Here is a 19,669-nt window from a genome sequence, read left to right on the forward strand (position 1 = left end):
TTCCATCCTTCTGAATGAATAACTCCTTCATCCTCTCATTGATGTTATCATCTCTCATCTCAGGTGTCTATGCTTCACAATATGACATTCAGGGGCACAATATATCAGTGGTGTGTTTTTGTTATTTGATTTAAGAATGAAAGGAAATGACTGAATTATGGAAATCAAGAGGTATTTGGCAACGTGTTCTTTTATAAAGGAAATATGGGGATGTGCTCCTTTTTTTGGATGGAGCATAGCTGCCCAAAGGCAAAAGTGATGCTTTGACAGTTTTCTCTTTCTTATTTCACTGAGAAGAAGAGAAGAAGCAGCGTGACCCTTTAACCTGTCAGTCCGTTCACACATTAAGGCAGAATGGGAGGCTGGTTTCCTTGTTGGGAATTCAAAAGGTCCCATTTCCTTCACAGCGGCATATGACTGATGTTGACTTCAATGCAGCCGGCCCAGCATGACACAAGCTCAGAATAGAATAAGTAGATTGAAAGATAGGGAAAACATTCACAAACACTTGCAAAAAGTCGTTCACACCTTGCCAAATATCAATAAGATGCCTTTTTTAAGTCCTAGATCATAAGGATAGCCAATTCTCAATTTTACGTTACGGCAATAATAATACAAATGCAAATGAACCGTTGACTCAAGCATGGATTGAATTATGCACACAAGCTGCAGAGTGCTGCATGTGTTATTTTGTATGCTGCACATAAACCTTGTTCAGTATTTATTTATTTTTTTTAATTCTTTGACGTTCAGTTAACGCTTCTTCTCTCAAAGTAACACTTTGGTGCAGTCTTTAATGAATTGAGAATAAGAGTTAAAGCCTTCTGTTTAATTAGAAAAGTGCTGAACAGAGCTGGTCATTCTCTCAGCTGCTTCCAATCAGGCCTGATTGTTTTAAAGCCTCACACTTGAAGAACGCTGGCGAACGCCACTCATGATGTTTGCAATTGGGTTGCTGGTGGAACCAAACCTCTGCTTGGGCCACAGTTACATGTGTCACTGAAACACTGGCCAGAATCTGTTGTTTGGCATGACGTTCTTTAACTGGGAAGCCATGTCAGAAATTAAAACGTGGGCATTTTGGAGGGCAGTTGTGGCTGAGTTTCTGGGGATGATCATCTTTATCTTCATCGGCCTCTCAGCTGCGATAGGAGACCGAAACAATTCCTTCCCCGACCAGGAGATTAAAGTGGCATTGGCCTTTGGCTTGGCCATTGCCACATCAGCTCAGTGTCTAGGTCACATTAGCGGTGCCCATCTGAACCCTGCCGTCACCTTGGGCCTCCTGGCCAGTTGCCAGATGAGTCTGCTCAGAGCCTTTTTCTACATGATCGCTCAGCTTTTGGGAGCAGTGGCTGGCAGTGCCATTGTGTATGGTATCAGGCCTGAAACGACACATTCACTTGGTGTTAACAAGGTAAGGCGGAATGCATGCGTTTCCAATCTTCCAGAGTAATGCTTTCCTTAATAGATGGCGTGTGTTTCTCAGATTGAGTGGCATTCGGGGAATTGCCTCCAGCCTGGTGTCGTTTTCCTTTTAAAAGCAAGTGTCAACTCCAGACACTGTCTAGTTTTGTGTTCTAAGACTCACCCATTTTCAAACTGCTGGTGACAAGTTGTATAATTTAAATGTCCAATTTTAACAATCACTCCTGGTTTACACCTGGGCAGGCCTTCTCTCACCAGGGAGTGTTTATAGGATGAAAGCTTGTGCCATCTTCTGCAGTAATGTAAGGACTGAATCAGTCAGGCAACTAAGGCATGGTCCAATTGTTTGTTTGCATGCTTACTCCCATTTTAGGTTTACATCTTTTCTGTGATGCAAGAGCTGCTGAAATGGAGACAAAAATAATTCCCTAATCATGGTTAACCAACGAGGCAGAGGGTAAACCGAAGTGTTCTCTCCTGTATTGCAGCTAAATGGAATCAGCCCATGTCAAGGTCTTGGTGTGGAATTCCTGCTCACCCTTCAGTTGGTCCTGTGTGTGCTTGCAGTCAGTGACAAGAGACGTGATGTCGGTGGATTTGCACCTCTGGCCATCGGGTTGTCTGTAGTGCTGGGACACCTTGCTGGGGTGAGCGTATCAAAACATTTATATCCTCATTAATTTGGGAAATGTTTCTTTTCTTTGTTTGCATAGGATGAAATCAGGCACATGTGCAAGTTACCGATGTTTTAGCCAGAGAGGGAAGTTATGTTTTCCTCTTGATGTGCTTTACAGATCAGCTTCACAGGATGCGGAATTAACCCAGCTCGAACCTTTGGACCTGCAGTTATACAGGAGTCATTTAATGATCATTGGGTATGTATGGAAAAGCTGCAAGTCGTGTTAATACAAGTTTTGTGAACCATTTGAAATACGAATGCGTCTGTGCTGTTTGTTTTATTTAGGTGTACTGGGCCGGACCAATGAGTGCCGGTGTGGTGGCGGCGCTTCTGTACAATTATCTGCTGGCACCCAGAGATGAACCATTCAGGGAAAAAGCAAGAGTCCTGTTCTGCTGTGGCTCAACACAGGAAAATGGAATTTGTGAGCCCTTTCTAGAGGCTGTTTGAGAGCGGTCAAAGGAGATTCCTGTGTGAAAATGATTACTTTATACTGCTGATTTTTGAATCAAATAAAATACTTTTTCAACGTCAGGAGTTTCATCTTTTCTCTAATGCTCAAAAGTGTGACCTGAAATCTTGTGCAGTGCTTTTTGTCTTCTTTTTTTTCTCCCCTCTGTACGGTGGCCTTGGGATTCAAAACAGGACATTTCACGAAACACGACATTTCCCTTCAGCTAACGCAATGACGTTTCACAAAACATTTTGCCGATTGGCTGCACTGACCAGGGTAGAAAGTAACTCAGGAGCTGAAGGCACAGAGGATCGTCTTTGTCTGCTTTTGACTTTCTTTGGACGGAAACATTTCAGTCGACCCATTTACATTTAGCTATGTGTTTGACTTTTGAATCTAAAAGTGACTGCAGGATAAAGCTTCAGCTGGTTGTGTGTGAGATTGATAAGCGACAGAGTGGTGTTAAACGTTATGCGCTGCTGTCAGTTGGGCTCGTGCACTTTATAGCTGTGAATCTTATTGTAGTTCTGCTAAATCTGTGGTTGCATTTTACAGCAATCTAACAAGAGCAACTGTAGACATTCAGCAGAAAGTCTCCAGAAATGAGAATTTCAGGAGATAAATGTAAGTGGTAGAGGAAACCCATAATGGAAAGTTACCGCCTCAGCTAAAATGAGCATTGTAGGGGACGAAGGGTTTCATTTAAATAATAGCGGGTGGATGAAATGGAGGTACTATTCAAATATTATTTTGCTGAATCTTTTCTGTCACGCTTTTGCAGTGTTGTGAAGCGAATATCCTGCTCAGTGTTGGTCTGGGTCGACTTGAGACCGCTGTTCCTTTGCCAGGACAGACTTCCTGTATTTGGCAGGAGTCGTCATGATTTAAGACTTGTCGTCCATGCCTTGTCGCATAATTTAGCAGCGTGTGTGCCAAGAGGTCAGGAAGCGTGTGCAGTAAATCACAATGGCAGCTACAAAAGTATAAGTCGTGTAAATACATTTTTGTAAGTCATTTTCTGACGACGTGAGGCAAGTTGCAGAGGTAGAACAGAGTCACTGCCTACATCGCTGGTGCCAAGACCAACATATATGATGTGGCCATCAAAAGAGTAAATCAAGACATGCTAAACACAGGAAAGGTGCATTGCAACAGTGGTCACAATAAGGCCCTCAACGTGAACAATTCTCCGAGATAAAGAACACCATTAAAAATACTTTGGTCAATCAACAAATCTTAATGCATTTGATTGAACTCTAAGGTTGCCGAGTGACCTGCACAATTCATGCATGCATAAGTTAACCACATTCTATTCCACGAGTATAACGTGTTGAATAATTTACAGATAAGTTTCACTGCCTGTATCATTCCTGCACGTTCGTTTGGACCAGCTTTAATGGAAAATCACTATAGGCAGCAAACTCTTTGATGCTTTTCTCTGAACTTGTATTTTATTAATTTGTATGCACCAACACTAGACTTCAGTATACGCAGGAACGTCCTGCTTCATGGTCCAGAAGATTAAAATGATGCAGTTGAAATAACTGCAATAAATAGCTGCAGGGCCAAGCCAGTGGGTCGGCACATTTATGAAGAATATATGATTTACAGATATCCTTTAAATATTGTTATATTCTTGTTCACAGCCGTTTTTATCATTATGTATTTTAAACCAATGGATATAATATAAAGATAATTTTTCATCTCAAAGATTTTTTTATTTGCAAAGTTCAATGTACCGTCCTTATTTACATTATGGACGGTAATGTGTATATATATAGATCATATATAATGTATCACATATTCTATTCAAGGTTTTTGGTGACAGTCCCAAATATGTCTCTGTAGTGAAACAACAGGACAACGTGGATCAAGTAATTGCATATGAAGCACTTTAGATTCTTCATATAAAAACTTTTAAAAAAGCATAATTTGACAAGATGTGGCCATCGTGGAGATTTCCTGTTTGGCTGTGTCACAAGAATGTCCTTTCCCCATCGACGCACGCGTCTCCTGTCACGTCCCGTTTTATGGCTAATGTGTATTTGATGGTCACCACACCGTGGGCTAATCATTGAGCAACCATCACGGGACTTTAAACCTGAACATTTCTCAACAGAAGCCCTGCGTTCTGAGGGCAATCCAGCCGAGGTCATTTAAATAGACACAAGTGATTATTAGTTTGAGCACCGGGTCAACATATCCTCGTGTTGAGTATTCCCAATATTGTCTTCAAACAGGTCAAAATGTAGTATACTTTAGTTTATAAGAAATATTATTTAGTATCATAAAGTATATGAACATTGTTACAAGTATAATTGTACTTTTTGTGCTTAATTTAATGCATATTTAACATGTACTTAAACAGTGTGTACTTCAAAATGGATGTAATATAGTTCAACATCAGTGTACTAAAAATATATACTTAAAAGGGTATTTCAGTGTACTTTGTTGTATGTTTATTGCAAAAAGTACATTCAATTGAAAATACACAGTGGTATTTTATTGTACTTATGGAAAAAACGAAGAAAAAAAAAAGAAATCTGAACAGCAAAATTGAAACCCCAAATCACAAGTATAAAGTTGAATATGTATGTCCAGCCCTACTTTTAATATAGTAATGGTACTACTAAGTTAATGCCACACAGGAATTTTTTGAATCAAAGCAAATATATAAAAACAAACACAACCAATTATTTCCTAATCATTAGAATTGTGTGTTTTAGAAGTGTGTGCCTTATTTGCTTGATAGGGTAATTAGGACAACGCTTACCAGAGAGGGTTTTGGTGGAATTAGATGAGGAGATTTTGAAGGTTTTGAAAGATGGCTCGAGGCATGTGTATGCATTGTGATGCCTGGGTTAGCTCGCACCCTCGCACACAACTTATTAAGCCACCTGCAATCATACAAATTGAGGTCATGAAGTACACTCCATGATTCTTTTGCATTTATACAACTGTGTGCCAGTGGAAAGACAGACGGTGTAATTGCTGAATATCAGCACCGTTGGAATGCCTCAATGACATTACTTTGACTTATTTGCTGTTGTATAATGACATTTCTTTATGTGCTTGTGTCTCAATTTGTTAAATACTCCTGGACCCCTTTTTAAATCCTTCAGAACTACCAGGATTGGTAATACCATAAGACAATACTGGACATTTCAAAGTCACAAGGATCATTATTCTGTAGTTACAGCCACAGTGACCTTCACTGAACTCGCAGTAATACCGGCGGTGATGACTCAAGAACTTACAGTGTCCTGTGATCACTGTAAATCAACGGCATTGTGTTTTCACTCCCTTCAAGCCAAGCCAGTGCCTGGCCCCCTTAAGTCAACAGTTATATCGTATCACCAGTGTCTTTGAAGACTAGAGCGGCGAGACATACAAATGCGATTGCAGGTCCATTTGAAATAAACTCAACGAAGCATAAAGGTTTATTTGATGGTGGTGTATTTGTCACCTTGTTTTGATCCACCTTTTTGTGTCTTTATAGATGTTCCAGGTCTCTAAACGCTTCTAGCAGCAGCAGCAGAAGATATGACTTTTCATAGTTGGAATCTTTAAACATTTTGAATTATTAAGCTTTTTGCAATTTTTTTAAAAATTGGATATCTATTTTCAGCAATGTTTTTGCAATTCATTTTAGCATTCCAACGCATTTTCAGAAGGAAATGTATTTTCTAGTGTAACATAATGCAGTATAAAACATCACACAACATAAAACTGTTCAATCAACAATTGTTTTTCACATTCATTCAATTCAATTCATTTTTGTTACAACCCACAATCACAAGTTACAAATTTGCCTCAGAGGGCTTTACAATCTGTACACATGCAACAGACAGACATTACATTACATTACAGTCATTTAGCAGACGCTTTTATCCAAAGCGACTTACAATAAGTGTGTTCAACATCGGTTTTCAAGACACCAGAAGTCATAAGTACATCTCCTTTTTCAAACAAGCATCTAAGAGCATGAACCAGAGCAAATGTACAGTGCAACAAACTAGTATGAATACAATAAGTGCTAAGTGGAAGTCTCAGGGTAGTACTTCTTGAAGAGGTGAGTTTTCAGCCTGATGAAAGATGGGCAGCGACTCCGTTATCGGGGCCTACCAGAGGGAGGGACGCGCAGAAGGAGCAACAGCCAATAAGGTCACGCGAGGGCGATCAGCTGACTGAAGCCAGGAGGAGTCAGCTGGATTTAAGCTAATTGTAACTGAGACAGACATTTTATGATTTACGGACTATGAAAGAAGATTCAACGGAAGTGCTCGTTCAGTTCGTCACGTTGCATCCTGCAGGTATCAAGCTTCCTGGTTGGAGCGCGTGCGGACTCTTTTCCGCGGATCATATTTCCATCGATGGTGTAAATAGTGTAATTCACTTTGCAATTGTTTTAGCTTCTGTAAGATGAAATACTTTTGATCATAATTTGAACCGGCTGAGTTTTTGGCACGGCTGGAAGACGTGCGGCTCTCCCACAGTTTCGAGAGGTTCCTGCCCCTAACATGGGTAGGAGGAGAGGAAGAGTGGTAAAGGACAAAGGAGAGGAAGGAAAGAAGAGGTTCTAATTCATCAGTCTGGATGTTAAAGTCGCCGAGCAGGATGAGTGCTGAGCCATCATCATGGAAGTGCGAGACTAATGTGTAGCTCCTCCAGGAACCATACACAACAGCAATGGGGAGCTTGACTGGATAAGTGACAGTAACAGCATGAAATTCGAAAGAGGACGGGGAGAACTGTGGAACAGAGACAAGAGAGTATCTCCATTTTGGGGAGATTAGCAGGCCAGTACCACCACCTCGCCTCGCAGCTCTGGGAGTGTGAGAGAGAGAGAGTACACTTCTGACAGCGCTGCAGGTGTGGTGGTGTTTTCTGGTGTGATCCAGGTCGCAGTTAGAGCAAGAAAGCTGAGGGAGAGCAAGGAAGCGTAGCCTGAGATGAACTCAGCTTTCGGCACTGCCGACTGGCAATTCCAAAGTCCCCCCCCCCACTACCACTTGCTCGCCATGAGCTGAGAGAGTAGGATAGATGAGGTTATTGGGGTCACGGCACCTGGGAGTGACCCAATGTCTACGTGACCACCGAGCAGAGGAGCTTGGACCACCGGGCCTTCATTTGTGTGACGCTGGAGAGCTGACGCTTCCGACCACCAGCAGTGGTTAAGGTCAGCTGTCTACTGATTGCTAGCAATGATTGCTCCCTTTGCAATCAGCAGAGCTATTCAGCAGCAGAGACTACCGGTATGTCACACCTCCTCAGTCAGGCAGAAACTCACAGTCCAATCACAACTGAGGCAGGCCTATGTACAGGGCTGGTTTTTTTAGAAATTGGAGGCACATATTTCGTGCCTCCAATCTCCAACTTTACCGTCCTTAGGTCAGTAGCGAGATCCTTCTTCTGCTCTTCAACCTGAGGGGGGGGATGGCTTTTTTTTAGAAATTGGTCCAATCTCCAGCTTTCGCGTCGTTACGTTAGTAACCACTTTTTCCCTCTCCTTTTTAATCTCCGTGTACAATGCCTCGTACATTCTGGAGTTTCCCTTTAAAATAATTCAAGAAGTAGTTCTCATGTCTATTTAAGTGCACCTTACTGGCGCCTCAAAACAGCAGCACAGTCAAGTACACACAGATGTATTTAAGTATGTCTTTAGTCGGGCTAATGATATAACATTATTGTACTGAGTACATTTTTAGTACAGTAAAAATAGCACATTGTTCATTAATTATGTGTTCATGGAAGCATACTTAAACTAAGTGTACTTCAGTGATTTTCTTTAACCTGGGCTGTGTGAGATGATCATTCACAAAATGTGTCCCAAATGATTTTACAATGCTATGTGAGGTAGTGAAGTTGTACATTTTGTTCTGTTGTCGGGTCCAAGTTCCACTTATTACCGCCCTACGGAGGAGAAATCCATGATGGAAAATCCCTCTGATATTTAACACAAACTTTAATGCAACATTAAGCATAAATGCAACAAAAGGGGAAGAGTATAATACCTGCAAAGCCTGCATGAATCAATATATATATATATATATTTTTTTTTTAATGAATGGCAATGGCTGGAACAGTCTAAATAAAGTTCTACATTCAGCATATACATCATTCTTTATGACCTTCCTGCCTTCGATGAGGAATATTTCTCTGCTCTGGTGAATGTTACCACAGCTGTCAGTTTGGTTTCTCATGAACCTCCTGCAGTGCTGAGCTTTTAAACGTGGCAACGAAAGGATAGCTGTTCTGACGGGTTCCTCTCACTTATATGACATGACACTTTGACACATGATTTTTATGGTGGGAGTTCAGAGGCCTGTCATATGACGGCGGGCAATCTAAAAATCTCCTTTCTTTGTGTGCTTCACCTCAGAGGTCAGAGCATTGTGTTTCGCCTCTTGTTTTGAAGCCTGTCCTCAACAACATGGACAATGCTCTTTTTGTTGCCCCTCACTCATTTTGTCTGAGACTGTCCTTCATCAAATTATTTGGCTCTCGCGTCGTGCTTGATTATTCCATGAACTGGCATGGGAGAATGTTGTCCTCATTATATTTCTGGAGACAAAATAATGAATGAAGGGTCTGAAACTGATTTCAGAGTGACAAGTTGCTAGTATAATATTCAAGCCAACAATATGGCCGATATAACGCGCATCCTGAATGTTGAACAGTTTCTGTGATAGAAAACCAGTATCATTGATTTTCACTTCACAAATTAATAGTAACACATTCAAGTTGATCATCTGGAAAATTTTCATTAAAATAAATATCTGACTGATACCAAACTGGGTGTCTGCCGTGACATTCTCTGGAAAAATCACAAGCAGTGCACAGAACACACCTGTGATTACCACGTATCATCATATAGGTGCAGCCAAAGAGAAGAAAACAGAAATCTTCAAGATTGTAACATTAAAGAATAAGAATGACGATAATTCTATCGTCAACACATCTCGTGAAAAACCATTAATAGATTGATCCGACTAACCAAAGCCTGATATAACATCAGTGACCTACACTGTGGCATTCAGTAACATGTTCCTTCATTACACTGTCCTGCTGCAGTAGATATAGGAGAGGGGGGGCCGATGGTGCATAATAAGAGGGCGATATACTCACGATAGTTTAGAGGAAGAAAAGGCTGATAGCTGATTAATCGGTCGATAGCTATCAAGAGCTGATGGTGTTTCATTATGTATTCATTTTGTGGGTAGAAATGAACTGGAATGTCCTGAACAAATGCAGCATGTACCTCTGGTTGAATAATATTTCCTGAAAGTTGCAGCACCCAGCTGTTTTAGAAAATGATTGAGTACATTATGTATTTGTGACCTGTTCTTAAAGATGTATGTCTTCAGAAGAAATATGGGGGACTCTGTCCCACAGACAGAGAAAGGGAGTCAAAAAGAATTGAGAGACAATCTCCCCCCCATCTCAACATACTGACTTAATGCTGGGACCTTATCTGCCAGCTCCTTGCCATGCTCACTCCCTCTCTGCTTTTCATCAGTTTTTGGCAAAGGTCCAATAAACACTGTGTCAGTAGAGGGGGGGGGGGGGGGGGGGGGGTTAGATATCTGGTGAACTATTGCAGAACTGTGTGTATTGAGAAACAAGACGCCAATAAAAATGAATAAACAGTTCTTACTTCTCTGTTTTATGACCACTGCGACTGGACGTGATGCAGATGATCCCTAGATGACACTACTGGACTACATTTTCACAGCTTCCGTGTTTTTCCCCAAACATCAGCACAACACCTTAAGGTTCAGTGAACAGCCAGCAGGGTTATAAACACTTGTCAGAGGGTGCAGAAGGTGAATGGTCCCACACAATCTAGCTCAGAGGCCCTGGCCTGCGAAACTGCTTGGTAAACAGAGATCGAAACAGGCCACAGTGTTAACTTTGGTTCTGTCAAAGTTAAAGGCAGAGTCCGTGAATAATGTAAACCAAAATACACACAAAATAGATCACAAGAATGTAAAACAAGGGATTAGAACAGGTTATCCCTCTAAAATTGATTAATGGGTAATTTTAAAGCACAGACTAAGTCTTGGCAACTACAAAATCCAGTTTACTAATGTGTAAAAGGTTTGCATACATGTTAAAAAATCAAACAAATTCCTTGTACTTCTGTATTTGGCAGATAAAGTCTGTGTCTGGTTCAAGACCTGTTCAACTGAATCCCCCAATATAATGAAGTCAACTGTGAATATACCTTGAACTTATGTGTATATATTTTCTTCTTTTAATGATGGTTTGGGCCTTTAAAGATTGGCATCACAGTGTAACGCTCCACTGGTCCTAATGTGCTGTGTGACATAGTTGAACAGTAAAACCTATGAAAAGAAAACATGCCCTGCGGTATAGCCTTCAGTTGCAATTTTAAATTGTATGCCAATGACACAGAAGTGTGCACTCAACGCAGTCACACATGCATGAAAACACACTAATATGACAGTTGTGACCTCTGTGAAGCCTACTCATAAACACTACATGCCAAAAATGACTTCAGCCATGACCCTAACCATGAAGGACAAGCACAATGTAACGTGATATGACAATTAACAAGTAAACTGCATGTCCGTGTTGTGGTAAATGCTACAGGGACACACACACACACACACACACACACACACATTTTAGTATTTAGTGTGCAAACACAGTAATGTATGCTCTGACTTCAAGTTCAACTAATAGGGGCTAAATGAATGTGCAACACTGCCGCCATCTGGTCTAAAACGGATTTAGGCCTGTATGCTGACGTAAGACTAATATCCTAATATGAGGATGAATCTTAACTTTCCAAAAGCAATATCATCTTCTCTTAAACTCACGCCTTTCAGACGTCATTATTATTATTAACCTCCAACGCCACCTTTCTACAACCATGTGTGAGGATATCACAAGATATATTTGTGCAGTTTTTAATAAAAAAAACTAAAACAAAACATGTTTTTGAAGCATGTTGCTGAAATAACATTTAGTGTATTTTGAAATAGTAGCATAGATGGCACAGACCTTGCTGCATTACTTCTTCTAAAATTGACAATTAAATCTAACGTTGGTTACTGAGCAAGTTACTGCATTTGTCTCGACAGACTAAAGTATGAATTGTGAAAACTGAGCTGTGATATCAAACAAAAAAGATATTTTTTAAATGAAAAAAAAAGCTGGATACAGACAACATGGCACGAACAACGTGGCATATAGCATTTATTAATACATATTTTACAAAATGATGTTTGATGAACACTAAAACACTAAAACTCGTGAACGCACCCCTCCACACGTCGCCACGGGAACCGGAAGACGTTTAGCTCCATTTCCGGTTTGCAAAGGTCTAAAGATGTCGCCTTCGTTATTTAATTTTGTCGACGCTAAAGACAAATTTACGGTGAGAAATCAAAACAAAATCCTTTCGTTAGCAAAGTAGGTGTTGTCACATATTGTATATCGTTATTATAAACACCAGAGCGAACTAGATAGCAGGTATGTTGCTGCTTGTTCTTGCTCTGTTGGCTAGTGTTTTCATAGCGGTTAGCAAATGCTAAGCTAAGCTAACAAAACGCTCATGTTCTCTCTCTCGCTCTCACACACCCACAGGCGTCTGCCAGAAACGCGCTAGTTGGTAAAACCAGCAAACCTTTGGTAAACGTGTTCAACCAGTTCCCTGGGAAGTAAGTGATGTTGATTTTAGCCTCTTTACGAGTGACTGATACGACCATGAAACGTATTTTTGACTCGACTGTGTCGTGTGTTTCAGTGAGGCAGAGAAGAAGACCACCCTTGACCAGGCGCTGAGGGGTGTGCTTGGTGATCAGATTGTAAGTCAATTAGCAGACATCTACTCTTATTTTATTTCTATGAACCTCATGAAATGAACCATGTATATTATCGTGTTGCATTTTTTGTCTGCAGGTTGAGCAGAAGGTGAACTGTGATTCATACTTGACTCTCATCTACCTGAGTATTGACGCAGTGACAGAAGGTATGTTGCCCTTTGTGTCTTTGATTTATAGGAAAGATGACAGTTAATGAATGAATACTTGTTGTGTTATGCCATTCATTCAAATTGCCCACATGACACTTAGTGATACTATGTATTACTATGATATATATATATATATATTATATGACTCTCACATTCAAAGAAAGACACAACTTACTATGCATCTTCAAGTGATAAATTAGACAGATAAATTAGTAATATTGTTGTCATGATATATGCATCAGTACAGACTGTCCTGACTACACCTCACAAGACTTGTGATCTTCTGTCTTGTCTCCCTATAGGTATCTGTTCTGCTACAACTCCTTTCCTTCTGCTGGGAGATGTACTGGACTGTCTTCCCCTCGACCAATGTGACAAAATATTCTCTTTTGTCGAGGAGAATGTTTCCACCTGGAAATCGGTAAATAAGCTGCAGCCTCAAAGCCAATTCTAGTGTGTCTCCAGAATAATAAAGATCATTTAATCACCATGTACTCTCCCTTTTCCTAGAACTCTTTTTACACTGCTGGGAAGAACTACCTGTTGAGGATGTGTAATGGTCAGGATGGCTTTTCATTCTCGTTGATGAACAACACTTTGTGTGTTTAAAGGGCACAGCTGTTTGTAACACACCTGTCAATCTGTGTAGATCTTTTAAGGAGGCTGTCCAAATCCCAGAATACGGTATTCTGTGGGCGAATCCAGCTCTTCCTGGCACGTCTCTTCCCTCTGTCGGAAAAATCTGGTAAACGCAAGCATGTTATCTTTGAATAAAGAAGACAACATCGACTCCTCGTGTGTGGTAGTTTATAATCTGTGGCCACCGTCATCCGACCTCGTCCGGATGCACTTTTTCAATGTACTGCCATTTGTGTTTATTCCAGGGCTCAATCTGCAGAGCCAGTTTAATCTGGAAAATATAACCGTGTTCAACAAGAATGAACAAGAAAGCACTTTCGGCCAGAAGGTAAAGTGTTGATAATGACAGTGAGAATGTAAAATGTAACCTTAAAGTTATAGTTTACGTAATCATATTTCATTTTTCTGTGTTTATAGCACACACAAGAAAAGGAAGACGGCATGGAGGTGGAGGAAGGAGAAATGGGAGAGGAGGAGGCTCCTGCACCATGGTGAGGGAACGTCTTGCACTGAGATCCAGCAACGTTTAACCATTTCATGAATGACGCCTTTTGCATGTTACTAATTTTTTATTTATTACAACTGCATCAATTATTACTTTCAGTTCCATTCCAATCGACTACAACTTGTACAGAAAGTTCTGGACACTGCAGGACTACTTCAGGAACCCTGTGCAGTGTTACGATAAATTCTCTTGGATGACATTTCTTAAGGTAATGCACCTCGCCACGGGAGCCGAGAACGTTTTGTCAGATCATAACGACTACCAAAGTAGATGCTAAAAAGAAATGACTCACCGCCTGTTTAAATTCCTCTTTGTCCTGCACAGTTCTCAGACGAGACCTTGGCCGTGTTCAAGAGCTATAAGCTGGATGACATGCAGGCCTCTAAGAGGAAGCTGGAGGAGCTGAGAGCATCGGGAGGAGAGCATGTCTACTTTGCCAAGTTTCTGACGAGTGAAAAAGTGAGAAAACTGTTTTTAGCCCAGAAATAATTGTATTTACCATCAGATACCTCTTAGTCTGCAAGGTATCTCAGCGCTGTCTCGTCTTCCAATTAAGTCCAATCTTTTTGTGAGGCGCCGAAGTGTATTCTGTCATGTGCCACACACTCCCTTAAAGAAGATGAAAGGACCACAAATAAAAACCAAAAACGTAGCAGAAGTCGTGGGAGATACCGGCCGCCGCATCTACATACGCTGCCTCAGCATAATTTCCTGTTGCATTCCCGATGTGGTTTTGAATATGTTTATTGGTATCTATGCAAAGATAGTTTGGGCGTTGCCTTACTTGTTGTTCTTCGCTTTCACCCTCCAGCTGATGGACTTGCAGCTCAGCGACAGCAACTTCAGGCGGCACATTCTGCTGCAGTACCTCATCCTCTTCCAGTACCTGAAGGGCCAGGTCAAGTTCAAAAGGTGAAGGATTTTGTCTAACGGTGCACAATAAAACGTGTGTGAATAAAAGAAGCTGTGAGCCGTTGTTTCATGTTTTGTTCTCGTGCAGCTCTGGCTGTGCTCTGAATGACGACCAGACGACGTGGATTGAAGACACGACTAAACTGGTTTTTCAGGTCAGTCTTAAATCTCGCTGACATCATTTCCTACAGATAGATATTTCACTTTCTTTGTACCTGTCGACCTACAGTAGGTACCTAGATATGCTCAACACACTGAACTCAGGGACAACACTTTCCCATTTACCAGCAGCAATATCTAGCTTTGCCAAGATTCTGAAATATCTGCCATTTAGTTGTATTGTCATGGGATCCAGAGAGAGAAAATCCCACTGTATTAATCTGTGACTCTTCTCTTGTAGCTGCTGAAAGAGATTCCTCCGGATGGAGACAAGTTTGCCACCATGGTTGAAGTAAGCCAAGATTTCAGAATGCTATTATTAAGCTAAACGAGGCTTCTTACGCGCTCTGTCAAGTTCCCGGTACACTCGTGACACTATAAATGTTCTTCTTGACAGCATATCCTCGGCACAGAGGAGAACTGGAATGGCTGGAAAAATGAGGGCTGCCCGAGCTTTGTGAAAGAAAGGTACAGCAGCCTAATCTCCTAATACAGGGATTCCCAAAGTGTGGTGCGCGAGCTGCCTCTAGGGCAGGGGTATCAAACTCCCGGCCCGTGGGCTGAATCCGGCCCGCCACGTCATTTTATGTGGCCCGCGAATCCGCCAGCAAAAAAAAAAAAAAATCTTTTTTCTTTTTTTTTTTAAGTTGGACTTGATAATAAAAATATCCCCATAGTCGAAATTATGAGATAGAAAGTCATAATGATGAGATACTTAAACATAGAAGCAGCTCTTTGGCTGGTTACTGTACATTTGAAATGGAAATGTATTGTGAGTACATTGAAACTACTTTAAACGTGGCTTTAAAAACACATAAAATACTTCATGATTGTGCAAATGCACCCTTGAAAGGATTTTAAGCTTTGAACAAAGTTATTGTAATAACTTGTTTGATATTTGTCTTTAATAGTTTGAGCTTTGATAGAGTAATGTGGGTTTCTTAACCCTAAATTAAAAGGATTTAAGTTATAATAACAGAAATGTGCTTAAATATATGTTCACATTTATATAACTGCATGTACAATATTTTTGTCTTACATTTACAACCGGCCCTTTGAGGCCGACCGTGATGCTGATGTGGCCCGGAGTGAAAATGAGTTTGAGACCCCTGCTCTAGGGGGTGCGCGAGAGGAAAAGTGTAATGGCGGTCTGATGGTGTAATAATATTAAATATAAAAATTAAAATTAAAAAGTACAATTTAATAAATGCACTTGAGCTCCTTCCGGCAGTCTTGCCGCCTGCCGCCAGTCGTACACACTAGCCAGCCTAGCTTGTGCAGCTAACGTCATGCATTCAGCAACATTAATTTAAACATGCTAAACTGGCTGAAATAGGGGAAACTGTCAGGTGGGACATCTGAAACTATCAAGTCGTAAAAGAGGAGAGGGACAGAGAGAGAAATCGGAGGCGAGAGGGAACGGAGAGGTGCGTTGGGGAGAGACCGGGAGAAGAAATCGAGCTAGAGGAAGATGAAAAGGAGGAAGGGATAGCACAGACAAATCGGGAGCACATCGGCCCATCGAGTCAAGGTGAAAAAAGAGGACACGAGAGTGAGCATCAGACTGGGGAAAAAAAGAGGCAATATGATGAAAATGATCTGTGTCTGGGCTTCACTTGGATTGGCAATGCAGATTCCCCAAAGCCGCAGTGAGGTTCTGGCTAACAGCTGTCTGAAACCCTCTTATTTACTGCCAGAGAGATGGTGGAATGTATGATTGGGGAGAAGGAAGCAAAAAAGTTGGACATGATCCCGGTGTCCAACAACACTGCGTCGCGCCGCATCGATGCTTTGTCCGAAGACATCCTGGCTACATTAGTCGGTCATTAATTGTAAATTAAATGTGATAATCTGCCTCTGAGCCTGTGCGTGTGTGCTCGCCATCCGTATTGCTCTTTAAAAGTGACGCCTTGTGTCACTGAAAGTTATTGAAACTTTGTTGCAGTGTTTCAGGGCGTTTTCACACCCGTAGTTCATTTGCTTTGTTCTGATTCAGGGATTAATATGATACAATGTTGCAGTTGCTCCTTTGTTCGGTTTGTGTTCACACTGCAACATTTAACAGCGGACTAAATCTTGTAAACAAACGCCACGCGCGGGCAAACTGTTCTCTCATTGGTCCGATTTTATTTTTAGGCTCTGTTACTTTTTCTTTTTTTTTAATTTAGGGGGCAGTGCGCGAACCCGGTCGGGATGTGGAAGGGGGTGCGCGGCCTAAAAAGTTTGGGAACCGCTGTCCTAATAGAATCATGGCAGATAGTTATTTTATTGAATGGATTTGTCCATTTTCACAACAAAAGAATGTGGTGTGTAAACCTGGGCTGGCATGCCAAAATGACTGTCTGTTCGATTTATTCCCTCTTTAACAGGGCAGTAGATGACAAACCCAAAAGACCCACCAGGAAGAGACAAGCTCCAGAAGACTTCCTTGGAAAAGGGCCGGACAGCAAACTTTTCATGGGAAAGTATGTGATGTAATGCAGGTTATGCAGGTTAGGGAAAGCAGAGTTGTTAGATGTTCTCAGGTTTGAACCCTGTTGTAGTAAGAGTCAATTCCACAAAAATGCAGAGACAAATGAAAAGAGATCCTTCCTTAAGAATCAGTTGTAAACCACGACCCACGTGGAGTGAACCTGTAGAGTTTAACTCAACAATTCTCACTTTTGTGTTTTGTTAGTGACGAGTTGACTCGACTGTGGAACCTGAACCATGACAACATGGAGGCCTGCAAGTCCGACAGCAGGTCAGTGGTCCAGAAAACAAGGAAGTAGTTCTCATCTACATCACCGTGTATGTGTATATATATATATATATATATATATCTATCTATATCTATCAGACAATGTTCTCTTTCATTCAGGGAGTTCATGCCATCGCTGGACGAATTCTTTGCGGAGGCCATTGAACAGGCCGATCCCGCTAACATGGTGGAGGAAGAGTACAAGTAGGTTTTCACTGTGACTCGTCTTCTCTCCCTAAAGAGCTTTAGTGTCTTCATCCCCAGTCTTATGTCTCTGTGACAGCGGTGGCCGGACGCATTATGATTTTGGGTTGTCCGTCTGTACTTAAGCACCTCTCCCTCTGTCAAAGGTCAGGGTCACCACCGCTTCAAAACCGTCCCGTCGTGATATCTCAGGAACGCTGAGAGCAAATTCCTTCAAATTTGCCAAAAAACATCCACTTTGACTTAAGGATGAACAGATTTTTGTGAATGCAATATCTCAGGAACACCTGGAGTGAATGTCATTATATCTGGCACAAACATCCACTAGAACTCGAGGATAAACTGATAAGAATTTAGTGGTCAAATGTCGGAGACAACACAATAATATATACACATTGTCTAATAGGATAGAATGTTGGTCTCAAGATATTTTGGGGAGACATGAATACAAACTACAACTTGAGTGGTTACTATGACTTTTTATTACATTTATGTAGCATACTACACTTTCTTAAAAGCTTTTATCACATATACTAGACTATATTCAATAACGTACTAAACTCTGACATTTTCATTACATTTTTTATGGACTGGCATTCTTAAAGTATACTATACTGTCATAACAAATAGTAATTTTTATGTCACTATTTTTAAGGCATCCTATACTACTTGTGACTCATCAGTTGCTTCTTGTGACTCACTTCAGGGCCGTGCGGAACCCGAACTACGGCTGGCGAGCTCTGAGGCTGCTGTCCAGGAGAAGTCCACACTTCTTTCAACCAACGAACCAGAAGTTCAAGAGCCTGGCGGACTACCTCGACAGCATGGTCAGCAAACTGGCCAAAGAACTGCCGGTGAGGCTTTACTTTACTTCAGAACAAACGGTATCCATCATTCTACAAAGACATGACGCCAAAACTGATAGTTTTCTTTCCATTCATGCAGAAGGATATTCCCTCTGAAGAGATCAAGACGGGGGAAGAGGATGACGACGATAATGGAGACAATCTCCTCAAAGACAGCAACGACAGTGAGTTTGAATAGTCGCTGATTCAACACTGTACATCCCAACATGTAGGCTATACTCAATCAACTACAATTACCATACCCCTCCATCTTTAAGCTGCTACCACCCTGTTTAGATGAAGCCTCTATTCTTATCCTCTTTTGTGTCGCTCTCTTCCAGGTCCGAGCATACAGAGCAAGATGGTGAGCAACCAGCAGATGGATGACATTGCAGCAAAGCTGGGCGCTCAGTGGAAGGCACTGGCGCCTCATTTGGAGATGAAGGCGGCGGAGTTGCGAGAGATCGAAACGGACAGCGAAGACGTCGACATGCAGGCCAAACTGCTGCTTGTAGCCTGGCAGGACAGAGAGGGAACACAAGCCACCGTGGAGAGCCTGGTCTCAGCTCTTAACACTGCAGGATTCCCCCAGATTGCAGACAACCTCAGTGAGGCTTAAAATAGATCGTTCAGTACGTCAGCTATTGTCGCATTCTTTTTCATACCAAAAACAATTGGAAGTTAACATTTTTGTATGTGGTGTAGGTTGAAACTGGATTTTTTTTCACCGTTAAACCCAATAAATGTTTTTTAATAAGTTGTTGGACCATTCATTTCGATCACATGCTCACATTAAAGAATGTCACACTTTGGTACAACAGTTTATTTTCATCACCTATGAAAAGCAATCAGTCTAACTTATTACAGAGGGTGGATGCTTCGGTCTTACATTGTTTCGTGTCGAAGCGACGGCCTTTTAAGGGTTCAGATGTCGAGTAAACCCACACAGTTGAATCTCAAGTCTTTATTTAACCACACACTGTTCATCACAAGGACAACCTGTTCCAGACCATATCCCCACACTTCCCCCTCCCCCCGAAAAAAGCATTAGTGAACATTTGGCAGACAGAACCTCATCTGTCAATACATTTCAGAACAATT

The 19,669-nt window shown here is 41.4% G+C and overlaps 2 protein-coding genes across 2 annotated transcripts; both read left to right on the forward strand.

The window, feature by feature from the left end:
- Positions 1–1,054: 1,054 nt before the first annotated feature.
- On the forward strand, positions 1,055–2,557 carry LOC306789759 (aquaporin-1-like; the record flags this gene model as incomplete). The annotated part of the gene is made up of 4 exons (XM_079285831.1): positions 1,055–1,417; positions 1,917–2,075; positions 2,223–2,303; positions 2,393–2,557. The coding sequence occupies 4 exons, from the start codon at positions 1,055–1,057 to the stop codon at positions 2,555–2,557; spliced, it is 768 nt and encodes a 255-aa protein (XP_079141957.1).
- A 9,355-nt stretch (positions 2,558–11,912) lies between these two features.
- On the forward strand, positions 11,913–19,340 carry thoc1 (THO complex 1). The gene is made up of 21 exons (XM_079284726.1): positions 11,913–11,967; positions 12,177–12,250; positions 12,337–12,397; positions 12,492–12,561; positions 12,867–12,985; positions 13,075–13,123; positions 13,214–13,309; positions 13,449–13,531; positions 13,621–13,694; positions 13,808–13,916; positions 14,033–14,167; positions 14,520–14,620; positions 14,709–14,775; positions 15,021–15,071; positions 15,177–15,247; positions 17,149–17,244; positions 17,457–17,522; positions 17,640–17,723; positions 18,430–18,577; positions 18,669–18,753; positions 18,910–19,340. The coding sequence occupies exons 1-21, from the start codon at positions 11,920–11,922 to the stop codon at positions 19,185–19,187; spliced, it is 1,965 nt and encodes a 654-aa protein (XP_079140852.1). The 5' UTR covers positions 11,913–11,919; the 3' UTR covers positions 19,188–19,340.
- Positions 19,341–19,669: the final 329 nt, after the last annotated feature.

Source organism: Melanostigma gelatinosum, assembly GCF_949748355.1.
Source record: "Melanostigma gelatinosum genome assembly, chromosome: 15".
Taxonomy (NCBI): Eukaryota; Metazoa; Chordata; class Actinopteri; order Perciformes; family Zoarcidae; genus Melanostigma; species Melanostigma gelatinosum.